Source organism: Ursus maritimus, unplaced genomic scaffold (genome assembly GCF_017311325.1).
Source record: "Ursus maritimus isolate PB19 unplaced genomic scaffold, ASM1731132v1 scaffold_2, whole genome shotgun sequence".
Lineage (NCBI taxonomy): Eukaryota > Metazoa > Chordata > Mammalia > Carnivora > Ursidae > Ursus > Ursus maritimus.
The window spans coordinates 54,581,096-54,597,866 of record NW_024424452.1 but is presented as its reverse complement, the minus strand read 5'-3'; the positions used below and the strand labels follow the sequence as shown (position 1 = coordinate 54,597,866).

General features: G+C 37.6%; 1 protein-coding gene across 1 annotated transcript in view; it reads right to left on the bottom strand.

The window, feature by feature from the left end:
- USH2A (usherin) overlaps window positions 1-16,771 on the bottom strand; it is a 676,781-nt gene that overhangs the window by 186,429 nt on the left and 473,581 nt on the right. The window contains exons 44-46 of the mRNA XM_040636016.1: window positions 14,476-14,685; window positions 12,939-13,141; window positions 9,071-9,183 (exon numbers count right to left, since the gene is read on the bottom strand). Of these exons, the coding sequence (XP_040491950.1) occupies window positions 9,071-9,183; window positions 12,939-13,141; window positions 14,476-14,685 (526 nt within the window). The remainder of the gene's footprint in view (window positions 1-9,070; window positions 9,184-12,938; window positions 13,142-14,475; window positions 14,686-16,771) is intronic.

Sequence of the window (16,771 nt, the reverse complement as noted above, 5' to 3'; positions counted from 1 at the left end):
TGAACTACAGCCCCAAACAGGATGACAGACAATGAGTTCCTCCATTTAAAAGTGTGAGTATTTCACTTCTTAAGGGAACAGCAAGATTCTATTGATTTCTGAGGATAAAACTGCTCTTTAACATTGACCCATGACCCAAAACAACCAAAAATAAACAGAATTCTAGGAGAGTTTTTGAAACTCTCACTAAATATTAGTGAATACTTGTTAAATCCTTCCTATATGCCAGGCACTGTTCTATATTCATCAGTGAACAAGACCGATAAAGCCCCTTTTTTCACAAAACTTTCCTTTTTCTTGGAGATGAGGGACAGTAAAAAAACACATAAGTATATCATATGTCAGGTTTGGGGTCTGAGAAGGCCTGGTTCTTCCATGCAGAAATTTGAAAGAAGGGATGAAGCAAGCCCAGAGAGGTTTCTGGGCAGAGGGAAGAGGAGGTGTAAAGGCAAAAAGGCAACAGTGTGGTTGGCTTGTTGAAGAGCCAGTGAATCTAACAGGACTTGACTGTGCAACAGAGAGAATGTTGGAAAATGAAATCAGGTGGGTGTTGGGAGACTGGAACGGGGGTTTGCAGATAATGTGGGATTTTATACTACACAGAGATAACTGGATTTGTTTTTGAGTGTTTGGAAAGCCGTTGGAGGTTTCTGAGGCAAGGAGTGAAGAAGGACTTATTAGCTTAGTGAATAGTGACATCAAATCTACCCCCTAACTTCGGCTAACATACCCAAGGCTGAAGGAAGGCATTCCAAATATGTCAATTAGAGAAACTGGAAGCAGAGAAATTGGAAGCACTTGTTTCTCAGGGTTGGTACTTACTGAGATATATAAATTTCTAAATTCAATCTGTTGCTGTCTCCGGAGAATAGTAGGGAGTTTGGGGACAGCTTGACATGGAGCTTGACAGTCTATATAAGCAAAGAAAGGGTGCTTCCCTTTAGAGAAAGATTAGAGAATCCCTATGGCTATGTATTGTCCAGAGCAGCTGCAAAGGAATGGTAAAGTGAAGAGTGCCACATGGCACAGATCAGTGAACTTCTACTGAGCCATGAGATGCCTTGCAACCCAGCTAGGCTTGAGCCAGTTGGAAGGTACACTGCCCATGATGGCAGCCTCCTAGGAAGAGGAGACTCCAGCAAGAAGAGTCCTTGGGATGTCTTACTTTGTTGGGCACCACAACAGATCAGCTATCGGGGGCAACCCTCGTGTTAGGGAACTTAACTATGTGGAAATCCTCTTGGAACCTCTCCAGGAAAACACAATTGTCCAGGAAAGTGCCACCTGACATGCAGATGTCTACTCAGTGATGGCAGTGAAATAATAACATTGAGAGGAGACACACTGGATAAAGGGGACAGGAGCAAAGAGAAGGGAACAGGCAAGATGTAATCAAGCTGAGTCTGGGACATGGTAGAATCTTTGAACCAGGCATGAGCTTAATATTTTGCTGGAGACAAAAAAGACTTTTTAATGCTTTATCATGAATTTTAATTACCAAAGTGAGACTCATAACTAAAAATAATTCGAAAGCCATAAGATGTTTCTGAGAGGCTTTCAAAAGTTGAAGAGAGGACAACCAAAGGATTATGTTTAAGGTGGCATGTAGTAAGCTAAGAGAAAAGACTTTACCTCTTTGTATCTCTTTGAATTAAGACAGCTACACAAACTGGTTACATAAACTTAAACAATGAAGACATGAGCCATGGTGGTGGTGGTGGAAACACATATAAGATGATGCTTCAAAAGAAAACATACTAAAATTGGTATTTCGTCAACTCAGGGAATTAAAAAAAATTCAAAGATCTATGTCTGATAGTATGTAGGAGGTGGTGCATTTGTGAAAACGGCTGTTGGAAAAGATGATGAGTTAGGTGAGAATGAAGTAGTGAGGCTTGAGGTGGTGGAAGCGGTGGGTGGAGAACACTACAGAAAATCAATGGGCAACTGGATCAATGAGACTAAAGTTTGGGGAGAAAACAGGGCCAGAGATCTTTGAGACATCAGAATGAACAAAACTGTGATGCTTGAACTACCTGATTAGGAGGGAGAATCTTTCTGTTTAGGACACCTACAATGAATAAATGGACTTGGAATGGACCCAATAAAAGAAATGAATGGGTATTCAGAGCGCAGGGGACAGTGTGGCGATTAAAGACCAGAGTGAATGAGGAAGAGCTGGATTTTGCTGAAATCCACACGGTCTACCTTGGGACTGAGCAGCTTCTGCAGGAGCTGCAAGAGGTACAGAAGTTAGAGGAGTTTGGGAAAGGGAGGTTGCTGAGGAAATGGGGGGGTACTAATGGTAGAGTCTTAAGAATAAGCTTGATATTCTGTAAGGTCTTTTAATCAAACAATGTGTTTCTTATCAGAACCCACTGGCCTTTAAGATAATAATTGCTGAATTATAAGACTTGATTGTATCTGTACAACAGTAGTAAATATACTTCAAATGATCCCTTTCAAGAGGTCTTCCCATATCCTTTAAAGACTCTAACAGAGGGGCGCCTGGCTGGCTCAGTCGATAGAATATGCCACTCTTGATGTTGGGGTTGTGAGATTGAGCTCCATGTTGGACACAGAGTCTACTAAAAAAACAAAACAAAACAACAAAAACAAAAACAAAAAAAACAACTCTAACAGAAAGCTGCAGTCCTGGGGCGCCTGGGTGGCACAGAGGTTAAGCGCCTGCCTTTGGCTCAGGGCGTGATCCCGGCGTTGTGGGATCGAGCCCCACATCAGGCTCCTCCTCTATGAGCCTGCTTCTTCCTCTCCCACTCCCCCTGCTTGTGTTCCCTCTCTCGCTGGCTGTCTCTATCTCTGTCAAATAATTAAGTAAAATCTTAAAAAAAAAAAAAAAGAAAGTTGCAGTCCAAATTAAAATGTGTCTCCAGTTGTCCATATTGGTGAGGGAGGGAGTTTAGAATATGGGTGAAGAAGGCTTGATTTGACATATTACATCTACAGCCCAAATTCTCTCTATTAAAAAAAGGATAAAATTAAATGTGGCCTGAATTTTTTTTCACACGAAATATAAAATTTTACTCCAGTCACTGAAAAAACTCAGAAAGGGAAAATTAAGGGTAGAAGAGATTCTCTGATAATATTTAAAAAAAAAAAACAGTCATACTCTAAAAGAAATAGAGGCCTCAAAGTTTCATCTCAAATTTGGTGAGGCGAAAAGAGGAAAATTCTTTTTCCACAAGCTATAACCTCTTTTGCTACTTTCAACCCCAAACTAAGTAATTTGAAAATATAAGGGGATTTATAAATGATGTGGTTTAAACTTCATTTAAAGACACACAGCCTGTGCTGCTATCATAAAGGCTTCTGAAAAGTTGGTATGTAAAAATATCATTTATATCATGCAGTAGCTTCAGGCAAATTTTCAAACAATTATTTGCGAATGCTACAAAGACATTATAGCACAGACTCCTCATCAATAATACAGCCCTGAACTGATTTGGAGCTGAGAACACTGCCATGGTTCCAATTAAAGACAATGAAAGACAGGATCTGTGTTCTCTCTCTGCTTTCCTTTGACCCTCATCCCTGGAAATCATGCATTTTGGAATACTAGCAGTAACTAATAAAAATCTCTTTCTTGTTTATGTTCTTTTTTTTTTTTTTTAGCTTATCTATGTATAGAGAATAAATAAGTAAACCTTCCAGGCAGCCCAGCACCAAGTGAAGCTGTCAGCAACCCTGTTTGTCATATTTTCAGTCTAAGCCGAAGCCAGCCAGCTATCTTCATCCAGCATAGACTCTACATTCTCGAGGACCAGAATTAATGAATTAACTATTGATTAAATTCCACTCCAGCAAATCCACCAAGGCAAATAAATGAACTACCCAGGGCACGTGTAGGCCATGGCCAGACATGTCTGGGCTATCGATCACTTGTTAGTATTCTTTTGGGATATAGAAGCAGCCGATGATAATATGACAAGTATGGAAAATGTGATGTAGAAACAGAGTTTGTTTCTGGAGAAGCAGTGTATAGAACTAGAAGGGCTCAGAATCTTTCGGCATTGTGTGCTATGGCATCTTTAGTTTAGGTGTAGGAAAAACAGGTGTGAGTGCTTGCGCTGCAGATGTCATAAGTTAAGGCCAAAGACAAAGACGAGTTGATGCATTCCATGCCTATAATCAAACAGGCTGATATACTATCCGTATATGTCATTAAAATATATGAAAGTTAAATGATATTGACTACTGTGTCCTACCAAAAATAAACAAAGAATCAAAGAAATAATTTGGTTATCAGAAACCAAATTATTTTAAGTGTTACAGAAGTTAACTCAGTCTACTGACATTTTTCTGGAAGAATTTCTCATTTAATTTTGCCCGTTGCTAATATAAAAGAGATTTTTGTTGAACCAAAATAAAAACATAACTAACAAGTATACATTGCCAGAAGTATAATAAAATTACACAAACAATAACATGCACATAGGAGGCTAACTGCTTTGGTGTTGGTGTAATTTTGATTAATGGCTTGGCAGTCTATGGTTGCTCATTAGAGTCTTGCCTTTGGAAAATGTTGCTCTTCTATGATGAATCATTTTTAGAAAGGAAAGATTTTTCTTGCCAATATTTGGTTGTGAATGATTTCCATCAAGTTTTTTCTAGAGTTTTGACAAAAAAAGAAAGGAACGAAGAAAGGGAGGGAGGGAGGAATGGAGGGAGGGAGGGAGGGAGGGAGGGAGGGAGGAAGGAAGAAAGAAAAAGGAAACGAAGTTGGGATGCCTGGGTAGCTCAGTCAGTTAAGTGTCTGACTCTTGGTTTCAGCTCAGGTCATGACCTCAAGGTCCTGAGATTGAGCCCTGCACCAGAGCTCCCACTCAGTGGGGAATCTGCTTGAGATTCTCTCTCCCTCTGCCCCTGCCCTCTCCCCTAAAAACAAATAAATAAATCTTTAAAAAAAGGAAATAAGGTTGCCAAAGGGATTGGAATTAAAAAAATACATATGTGATAGAGAGGGACTTTCTGTGGCTGGCCAATATGGAGTAAACATGTTACAACCTCTCTCTCTGGCTGATCACCACTAAAAAGTGTGCAGAAATTACAATAAACAACCACCAGAGGATTCTGAAAAGTTAACAATAGAGGCACATCAGGAGGGGAGCCAAAACTTGAAAAAAAAAAGGCATGAAAGGATGAATTTGTCATAGTTTCCCCTCTTTCATTTCCCATTTTAACCCAAGAGCAGCCCCAGTGTGGAACTGTGCACTGGGCAAGAAAAACCGATGTGAGAAACCCAATCTTTCTGGCCAGGGTACAAAAAGGCCTTACAACCCAAAGGGTGTGAGGGAAATCCCTGTTTTCTTTTTTCTTTTTTTCTCTGGATGCTGCTCTAAGGATGATTCTAGTCAAGGAGCTGTACAATAGCAGTCCTGGTTAAATAAGAATTTAAAATCCCAAGAAAAATCTCTTTCTAACCAGAGGAACCAGGAAAAGGGGCTCCTGTGGTCCAAAAATGGTGTGTGGGAGGGTATTCCTCTTTTTCCTTCTATTTTCTCTCACCTTGTTGCCCCCAACACAGCCTCATTTATATAAAATTTAAGATAACTTGGAACGCTAAAATTCGAAGAGAAACCATGTCTTTCTAGCCAACCCCACAGAAGAAGTATGGGGGATCTGAAAATTGTGGGAGACATCTCAGAGAAGAGAAAGCTAGCTGATCTTCTAATTCTGTGAATGAACCAACGGTCGACTCAACTCCAAACTATATGTGCATGGTTGCTTCCCATGCAAAGGAAATCTGAGCACCACCGTGAAGAGAACTGAACCATTACATAATTCTCCAAGCAAATACCAGATTAGCCACTGGACAGTGCATGCATGGAGCAGGCATGCAGCAGCATAGCAAAACTTTTGAAAAATGAACTGACACCAGAACCACTGAGCACACAAAGCAGCACAGAATTTGCAGTCTGAAGCTAACCAGATGATTACCTGCTAAATGAAATAAACTAAAACCTCATCCTTCAAATTTTTAAGAGAACTCACATTATCACAAACTAATATTTAAAACGTCTAGGAAACAATCCAAAATCACTCAAAATTACACAAATCAAAAGAAAGCTGAAGTGGCAATTATATGAGTATCAGACAAACAATGCTTGATAACGAGAAAATTATCAGGAAAGGAAAAGGATGTTACACAATGATGAAAGAATCAATTTACCAAGACATAGCAATCCTGAAGCTGTATGCACCTAATAATAAAGCATCAAAATACATGGGGGGAAAAACTGATAGCTCTAAAAAAAAAATAGATAAGCCCGCAATTATATTTGGAGATTTAACATTCTTCTCACAATACTTGTTTTTGAGAACAGTGCCAGAGAAGGCAACGAAGGCTTTCATCAGTCCAATTATAGTCTTCCACTTGATCATGAGTTTTAGCTTTGCCTTTCATCCTAGCTTTCCACTGTACCTAGGTAGCCTTAATTCCTAGAAACCTCTGTTTGTTTCTCTAGAGAGTACTTCTGGTCTTCTGGGAGTGGAATATGCCAGATGGAGCAAGAGAAATAGACATCTGCATGCATAATAAAATTCATAATATGAATTTTTTGATGGTTAATTTTATGCATCAAATTGACTAAGCCAAAAGGTGCCCAGATATTTGGATAAGTATTATTTCTGGGTATATCTGTGAGGTGGTTTCCGAGGTGGACGTAGTTAAGCAGATTGCCTACCCCATGTAGGTGGGTATTACCCAATCAGTTGAGGGTCCGAATAAAACAGAAAGGATGAGGAAGGAAAAATTCCTTTTCTCTGCCTGACTACTTGAGCTAAGACATCAGGCTTCTTCTGCTCTCAGCTTTGGACTGGAACTTACACCATTGGCTCCCCTGCCCTCAAACCTTTGAAAGAGCACACCACTAACTTTCCTGGGTCTTCAGTTTTGGGTTCCGTTTCTCTGGAGAATCCTGACTAATGAAAGGTTCCAACCACTTTTTTTTTTTTCAGACTTTTACTAATCCCATGATTCCAGCTTTGAATATTAACCCATCTTCCTCTTCTTTACTATCTTTAAAGTTTGTAAGTACTCAGACACTGAGGTTCTCTGCAGGGCAAATTAGTTTGTTTTGTGTCATTTTCTCCCTCTGCCACCCAACACTTTGGTCATAAAATGTTCTCCACCGCACTAAGTCATTTGCTTCTCCTTGCCAAATATTGCTTCCAAAGTTGTGTTGAAATCTCTCTTTTGTTGTCTACTCTGTCATTTTCCTTGCTTTTGTTCTATAACACACTTTTTAATGTTTTTGCCATCAACTTAGTATATTTGAGGATAAACTTTAACCACAACTAAAAAAATACTTTTCCTCTGCTATTACCTGTAGGGATCTTTCTAAAGGAAAAAAGTATCCTAGAAACACAGACACATACGAGCATTTGTTTAATTTCTAATAATGCTTACAGATTTTTAGCTACATCTGAATATATAATTTAAGACACATTCTTTATGCCATTCACTTGGGCTTGAGTCATGAGGATGCTAATAGACAAGAAATCTGACAACATCCACCCACCTCACTATAATTTTTCCTTGAGTTCTTTGACTAGACTCAACTGTTGCATCTTTCATGATGCCTTCACTGAAATTTCTTGGTAGAGTTTGGTGTTTTTCTCTTTATGTTTTTCCTGCATATTATAAACCTATATTGTGGTGTTTTTTCACATTATTCAATAAACATTTACTTAGGGCAGTGTCTCTGTAGTGGATTGGAACTTTGAAAATGTATAACCATGCCTTATACATTTTTTTGTATTACTTTTTCTTCCTATATTATTATAGCCACAAATGTATCTGCTGGTACATTTTTCATTTGACTATTTTGCCTCTGCGTAGTAGGCAATTCTGTGGATAAGTGGGAAAATCTGCTGACCTGATGAGATTATCAATTAATTAGCATATCTGAAATTAGATAAGTATCTATCCTGTGTTGGATAAAAGATGTACTCAAGGAGACAAGATACGATTTTTGCCCTGAACAGCTAAGCAACCAATTACTTGGGTTTTTCTAATTATTTTAATCTTTAGTTCTACTACAGATATTTTTTAACTGATTTTTTTAAAGACCTAGAAACTTTAATATGTTGCAAAGGAATCCTTCAGAATTGAAATCTCTTATAACAGATAGATTATTTTGTTCAGTGTGTGTATGTGGTGGGTGTGTGTGCACATGTGTGCGTGTTTGTGTATGTGTAAAGGTGAAGGGTGATACATTTGGCTGGGGAAAAAGTATGATGTGGGAGTACTCAGATTTCTTTCTCTAGCCTCAGACTGATATAGAGGGAAGAACAATTGTCATCTCACTTTTGGCTTGGGAAACGATGTTAAATCTTTTTATTATTATTATTGTAACTTGAATTGAAAAGAGACTCACTTTCAAACTATGACCATTTCTCAGCATCAAATAGAGATCCTACCAAGAATCTGATAAAGTTGGTAAGGGTTATCCAAAGATTATCTACCCTGTTTATTTTAGGGGATGTTTCTAGGTTTAGGGCAATCTGATAGGTGTAAATCTATTTTTTTTCAGAGATTAATTTAAAAGTAGTTAATATAATTAAAATTATATTCTTTGCATTACCAAAGGATTCACTTAAGGACACATTTAAATATAGAAAATCTTCCATGCATTTAAGCATTTGTTCACAGGTTACTATATAAAGGGAAGTAAATCAGGGACATTAAAACTTAAATATTGGATGATGTGTCCAGTGAAGATCAATATCTAATAATACAAAAATTTTGATTTACAGAGTTTTTTGCAGGGGGAAGGGGCAGAGGAAGAGAAAAAGAATCTTAAGTAGGCTCCAAGCCCAGTGCAGAGCCTGACACAAGGCTCGATCTCACAACCCTAAAACCATGACCTGAGCTAAAATCAAGAGTCTGATGCCTTAGGCAACTGACTGAGACACCCAAGTGCCCCTTGATTTACATAGATTTTTATAACAACTTCTTAAATGAGATTGTCATTGCTGGATGAAATCTTTGATTTTAACTTTCATTGCTTATGATCAGCTCTTTACATTAACTGGCAAAAAATTTTACCTTGAAGTGATGCCATGAATTGTGGGTGTTGGTATATCAGTTGGGGTATCTTCCACAGTGGTGATTTGGGTTCTGTTACTTTTCACACAGGCATATTTGGTGCAGACTTCAACCTGCAAACATTAGTTTACAAAAGAATAAATCCAGTTATTTTCAAAACATAAGACTGCCAATAGATTGAATCCACCCACCCTCATTTCACAGGACTCTCCTATAGTTCTCTACAACTTCTTGGAGTTCTAGTAATATTAATTTTTGATTTTCATTGACTCCACTGGGACAAACTCAGCATAGAATCTAGAAATGAACTCAAGACAACTGATTTAGTAGTTAAAATGGTGATGTTTAGCCTCTGGTTCCAACCATTCAGAAAGAGACAGACATAGTAATCTATTTGGAGCACAGTTGAGGAATGGAAGATGTTTAGGTGACAGTTTGCAAGCAGAATAGGTTATCACTGCATACTGCTCTCTAGATCTATAACCAGGTAGTGTAATGATGATATCTTCTGGGAGTCTTGACACTTTACAACGAATAGCCTAAATGCTAATGTGGAATAGAAGAAAAATGAGGCCTAGGGAAGACTTTCAATGTGACCGAGCTATTTTATGTCCATTTGTTCCAGCTGCAATTGTATTTTTACCTTAATCACAGCAGAAAATCATCATTTATCCCTTTAATTCTGCCACCTAATCTGAATAAAAACAGAGGATGGAGTAACTAAAGATTAGAAATGGAGTTCTTCAAGCATTAGTAACACAAAAGGAACACATGCAGCAAGAAGGAGGAGAGATGAATGAATGTACAAAGGACTGCTAGTGGAACATCCGCAAAGCAACATCACTCCATTCCCAATGAAAGGGCAAGCCAAAGAGAAACTGTGCTTTTTCCAACAGTAATTTACTTTCAGCACATAATACATAAACGGAGGAGGGAAGCTGGGTACAGATGAATCTTAAGCACTAATGCTGAGCTTAGATGTTAGCACAGAGAACAAAGTGAAGCTGTTCTCTGAGCGTCCATTGGCAACTGAGAAAAGACAAATGTGATTATTACTGTATTTAGTAGTTATGTCATTTTATTCATGGGGCACTTTACACCTAAATAGGAGCGGAGGTACATCTTTATGATGCTGTTTAAGTTGTGTTCTTTATTTATGTCATACAGTCTTCTGAGGTAATATTTAGTAGGTATTCGGACACTGACAAGGTCCACCGCTCTAAGTATGTCCCACGAAACCCCATGTAATTTAAGGGCAAAGGAACTTAAAATGTACTTGAATTAATGACAATAGAACTTCATGCATATTGGGAAATATGTGACTGTATGGTGCCTAATGAGATAACTCAAAATCAATTCAACTGAATTTATTATGTAAATAATATGTGCCCAATATTATAATGGGTACTGGCACAAATAATTTTATTGAGTCCTCACAAGTCCATTTTCATCAGTTTGTAAACTGGGAGTTAGAGAAATCAGGGAATATGACCTAGTTGGTAAGATATGAGATATCCGATATGGGTTTTACTTACCCTGTTGTCTTATTATCTAAATACTGACCATAGCTCTAAGTTCTAAACTACTTAGCTATATTCAAATGGTTATCCAGAAAGTTTTTATTTTGACTGTGGAGAAATGTGTCAATATTTTTCTCATCCTTACTAATATAATATTCCATGTCTCCATCTTTGGGGCAGCTTTCTGCTGCAATAGCTATACTGCATAATGTGAATGAAACACAAATATAAACATTTACAGATTCATATTAAAAATAAAACTGAATCAAACATTGAAATTATTATTCCCTTTAAAAAGGGATAAAGGAATTCATTCAAAAAATAGTTATTTGCATTTTATCTATGTGTCTGCTTTATAATCGATAGCTATTTTACAGAAGGGGTTAATATAGAGAACCTTAATTCTAAAGTATTAGGCATATCAATTAGATGCATATTTTAAATGGGGCCAAATCATCTTTGACATCATAAACAAAAATCATTGACATTTGATATTCAAATTTCCAACGATGCAACAACTATTTCAAGCAGTATTTCTGGACTGTGAAGAGCTTCACAAAAATACAGTTATCAAGGGTAAGAACATCTTGGTTCCTAATAACACAATTTAAGTGTTAGATTCTAATTTGGTCTTTCATTTCCTTATCTTTTTCCATGTCCCAAATCTGATCAAAATGCACTCTGGTCAGGCCACCAGTGACTCAAACCAGTAGGTGTGAGTGAAGCCTTTCACAGTAGAACAGGCCTGAAACACCTACACATCATCTCTTGCTATGTAGTCAGAAAGCTAGACCAGGACGTGCATGCATAGCACCCAGTGATCTCGTCTTACATTGTATTTTGAGTCCTGGTAAAGTAAATGAGTAAGTTGCCTTTTGAGGACTCAGCTTTCTCCACGAGAGCCCAAAAGAGAATAATCCAGCAAATCCTCCAACCTTCCTAAAATAACCTTGTTCATAAAGCTATATGGCTAATTACTTTGGTTGTGATTTTTATTTTATAGTTTGTACATGCACAAACGGACTCACTCTAAGAACCATGAACATAATCATCAGTCCGTATGTTCCATGCTAAGATAACTTGGGTGGGCTCATGGAAATCACAGAGTGTAATGAAAAATAATCAACATATCTTTCTCATTTTATCAAATATCTTTTTATTTCTTTCCAAGGAAGCTAGGCCTAGCAGTGGGAGAGGGTAAAGCATTGGTTGAAGCCAGATAATTATGTATGTTTCACCTTCAAATGTAGGGGAAAGATGGGGATGGGAAAAAAAAAGAAGTAGCACTTAATGGACAAAGCCAGTGAAAAGTTCCTGTGGTCAAAGAAAATGTCTATGCTTAATACCTTTTGAAAATTATTTACAGAGCTCTTATAAACGTTAGAAGTAGCATAGTTTCTTTAAAAATTTACCAAATTGCCACCCTTCTCTATAAACTTTGAGTTTCTGAAATACTCTGTGTTTATCATTAATTTCCACATTTGGCCTTGTTATTTTTTATATCCTAGCACTATGATAAGATTTCCAACTCCTTGGGGAAAAGTTCCTTGTTGTAAATGCCTTAGTTGTTTCTATTTTTTTCTATTTTGAAGGTCAGTAGACCTCGAAGAAGTCTATGAGTTGGGCCTCACACCATCAATGCACTCTGAAACTGCATGCTAACTCCTGTCATATAAATACATACATGTTTTTCCAGGGTGGGGTGCACTGACTTCATCAGATTCTAAAAGAGGTTCAAGGAGAAAAAAGTTTAAATACAACTCTTCTCACATAGGTGAGGGTTGTCACACATGTGGTAAAACCTTTTAATATATTTTGTCTGCCATACATTCATTTCTGTTTTCTTGTTACCTTCAGAATCACAGATTCCTAGAGGTGAATAGAATGTTTTAAGTTATGGAGTCCATTGTCCTTGCAAAAAAGATAATTGACACCAAACAGGTTATGTAACTTCCTTGAAGTTATTGAATTAGTAAATAGCAGAAATAGGGATAAAAAAATGTCTCCACACTCACAGGTTGGTTCTGCTTTTGATAGCAGTAAAAAACCAGGCAGGACAAAGGTAAACTGCATGGCAAGATTTCCTGCCAATATATGAGTCGCCCCATTTTGCCGGTGAGAGTATCATCACCATTGTTTTCCATATTACCATTATCCTCTCTCCAGAGACTCCTGTGTTTGCCCACAGCAAATAGATTTAATCCTAATCAATTTCTCTCTTTTCTCTCTCCTCCCCCAGTAAATAAATAGTCTGTAACCAAGACCGAAGGTGTCCACTTAGAGACATAGCCCAGCATGTTCCATTTAACATACCTATAAGCTTAACCATCAAAAAACAGTGTTCTAACCTGAATGTCATAGATAGTGAAGGGAGACAGATCTCTCAGAATGAAAGACCCAGGCACATTCATTCCAGTCTTGTAGAGCTTATTATTTACATAGACAGAATATTCAGTGACAACACCATTTGGGTTTGAAGGAGATGTCCAGATGACACGTACAGCTGTACTGTTGATGATGACAACCTCTGGAGGAAGCATGCCCTGAGGCTCTAGAATTAAAGGAAGAAACTGAATAAACTCCAGCTGTCTCTGAAAAAGCACTTGTTAAACTCAGTGCAGATTAGTATTTAGGTTTAGCAAAGGGTTCGTTGCTTATCTGCTTTTCTCTGATGAAGTTATCACAGTCTGTAGTCCTCTGTAAATTGGCTTATTATACTCTCAGTTAGAAACCATAAGAATTGGTGGTAAAATGCTTTATACCACCAGCATAGTGCTAATCTTCAATACTATGTGACCAGTGGGATATGATGATAAATTATTCACCCATCTGCAGCACTAACACATATCTATTATTTGTCTCTTTTTCCCATCCTTTCACTCCATACCTCCCAGGGGGGAAAAAAAAGGAAAGAAAATTTGCTCCTTAAGCAAAAAATAAAACTCAAATACATTGAGACTGAGGCTGGTGGAATGTAAAAAATCATTTGATGTTACTAGCTTGTAACTCAAGCAATATGAAGCAATAATGCAATATTGTCATTATGTAAATGATTTTGAATGTTGATTACCATAGGTAATGATGAAATCTAACATTAGGAAAAAAATCTTGCTTGGCGTTAAATTACACAATTATTCAAGCATGTCAGAAATAACTATGCAAAGACCTATTTTTATCATAAGAACCCATCTTAACTAGTTGAAAAATTGTCCTTGTGATCCATTCTATTTTATAAACAAAAGGTGTCGACCTTTGGCACCACAAAGGGAAATGGGTTCCACACTTAAAGTGCTCTGCTAATGACCTGGAACACTTGCTTGGGAGGTAATGATATTATAATGTTTATAATGAGACTTTATAAAGCCAAAAAGATTAGAAAGACCATTCCAAACACATTTCAGATTCACAAGTTGCTTCCCTTGCTTCCTCCCCCTTGCTAACTGGCTTAGAAATGAGTCATAGGCAATTTTTCTCAGTGGCTGAACTTCCACCTACCATTTCTGGTGACTCAGGGAGAGCCCTCACTATGCCTGGCTGTCGTTTTGAAAAGCATACTGCTTGTGAGAGCAAATCTTAAAAAAAAAATGTTTCTAAATGTCACCATTTATTGATGTGAACTCAGCTCCAAACTCAGCATACACTCAAAAGAACAGGAACAAACTGGGCTAATATCCCATTATTACAGCCTTGTGCTGCTGTCTCTAAGGGACCGCGTATTGATCTGCCACTTGATGACAGCCAGCACTTAAGCATTTTAGCCCCAACCCCTTTCCCTCCAACACCGGAAATTTTATAATGGAGGGATGACTGATCTCAACCTCAGCAAGAATCAATCAATTTCATTTGCATCTCTGAAGCCAAGTGTCCCTTGAAATTTGGACTCACCCCCATCGAAAGTGGTTGCACGCAGTACTTCACCACTGATGCCGTGGACTCCATTGAAGACAGAGATAAAAATCCGATACTCGGTGTTTGGATTTAAGTGGCTGATGACATGAGAGTTTACATCTGGGAGGATTTTGAGAGATTCATTTGAGGTAGCAGAACTCCAAAAAAGTGTATAATATTCAACATCACCTTGTAGGTCTTGAAAGGCTGTTAACAATAAATGCAGGATACTGTAAATGTGGCTGATCTAAAAGGGCCTCTGGGGAAAAGACATAGGATAAACTTTATCTTCAGCTGTGTCTAGAAGGGGAGAATGGAGCGCTTATGGGAACTTCTTTATGGTGGCATTGGTTTTTATTTTTTTATCAAAGTTGATTTTCTTCCCTTCATCCCATGATTAATTACATAGAGACTTATCTTTATAGGAAAATAAACTTTTAGATTTCTTTTAAATATTTTAATTATACTACTTACAGTTATTCAACTAATCTTCAGAACTTTAGTAGAACAGTTACTAAAGGAAACTAGGAGTAAAATAAAGTATTCAAACATGAAACATCTTCCATTTCTAGTAACATCATCCTTGAGAGAAGTCTATGCTAATGCAAAACAGGGCATTTCCTGACACAGATCCTAGAACTTGAGGCATTTTTGAAATTGCTAAATGCTACCCAAAAGAATGTTAGACAGATACCCTGTTATGTACACTGTTGATGAAGTAGAGTGATAGAGCATGCTCTCCTTAAGGATTTACTCAGCAGAATCCCAGGATGATATTTGAATTTTTATCATGGTTCTCATTCTTTTCTCCTAGTTCATTGTGTTTCCATGATGTAGACAAACGTTTAAAGGATGCCAAAATCAATTACTAACTGTCTCACAAATATAACTCATCAATTCCTCAACCATCATCCTTTCAAAGACCGGTTTACTATTTTCTTTTTCTGCTTTTACCCAATTTCTCCCTCTTTGCCCTAAGTTCTGCTTCTCATTACCTTTTTACAATGATGCTTGGTGGGAATGCAAACTGGTACAGCCACTCTGGAAAACAGTATGGAAGTTCCTCAAGAAATTAAAAATAGAGCTACCCTATGACCCAACAACTACACTACAGGGTATTTACCGCAAAGACACAAACATAGTGAAAAGAAGGGGCACATGCACCCCAATGTTCATAGAAGCAATGTCCACAATAGACAAACTGTGGAAGGAGCCGAGATGTCCTTCAAAAGATGAATGGATAAAGAAGATGTGGCTCATATATACAAGGGAATATTACTGAGCCATCAGAAAGGATGAATACCTACCATTTGCACTGATATGGATGGAACTGGAGGGTATTATGCTAAGTGAAATAAGTCAATCAGAGAAAGACAATTGTCTTTTGGCTTCATTCATATGTGGAATATAAGGAATAGCGCAGAGGACGATAGGAGAAGGGAGGGAAAACTCAATGGGAAGAAATCAGAGAGGGAGAAAAACTATGAGAGGCTCTTGAGTCCAGGAAACAAACTGAGGGTTGAGGAAGGGAGGGGTGTGGGGCATTGAGGGCACGTGATTTGATGAGCACAGGGTGTTTACACAACTAACGAATCATTGAACACTACATCAAAAACTAATGTTGACTAATTGAATTTAAATAAAAAAATAAAGTACACAGATTTTAGCTACAAAAATACAAAAAAAAAAGAAAAAATAAATAAAAATAAAAAGAAGCCATAAAACAGCCACGTTTTCTTAGGTAGGAAATACTGTAAGTATACTATTCAGTGTACTGCTCTACTTACATTAGTATTATTTTTAACGACCTTAAGCAGAAACTATTACCTTGGTTCATGTCAGGATTGTGGGGTGGAATGTTGGTTTACAAACCTCCTGAAATTGTATGTAAAAGTATGTGTCAAAACAGTTCAGTAGCACTAGTCCAAGAACTGAGAAGAAAAGGTGACATTTCTTTTTATGGGCATTAAAGTACAGTGTCTCTGATGTGTGAGATTGTAGCATATGGCCACTTAAAGGATTATGGCTTTAGAGGACATATGACTTTCTTTTAAGGATCCCTTTTCATTAAGATCTTGGGGGTCTTGCATAAAAACTGAATGCTGAGCACACTACTGCTTTGATTTTATCTCTAGCAATAGTTGAAAAGGTTTGGTATGCCAGCATAGTTGAAAGAGTTTATAGTAACAGATCTTTAGTCACAAACTAGAAAATTCTGGGGATTAAGATTTTTCTTTTCTCTGACGTCATAACATGCAAGCACCTTCAATAATGAGGTCATTGTTGTGCATTG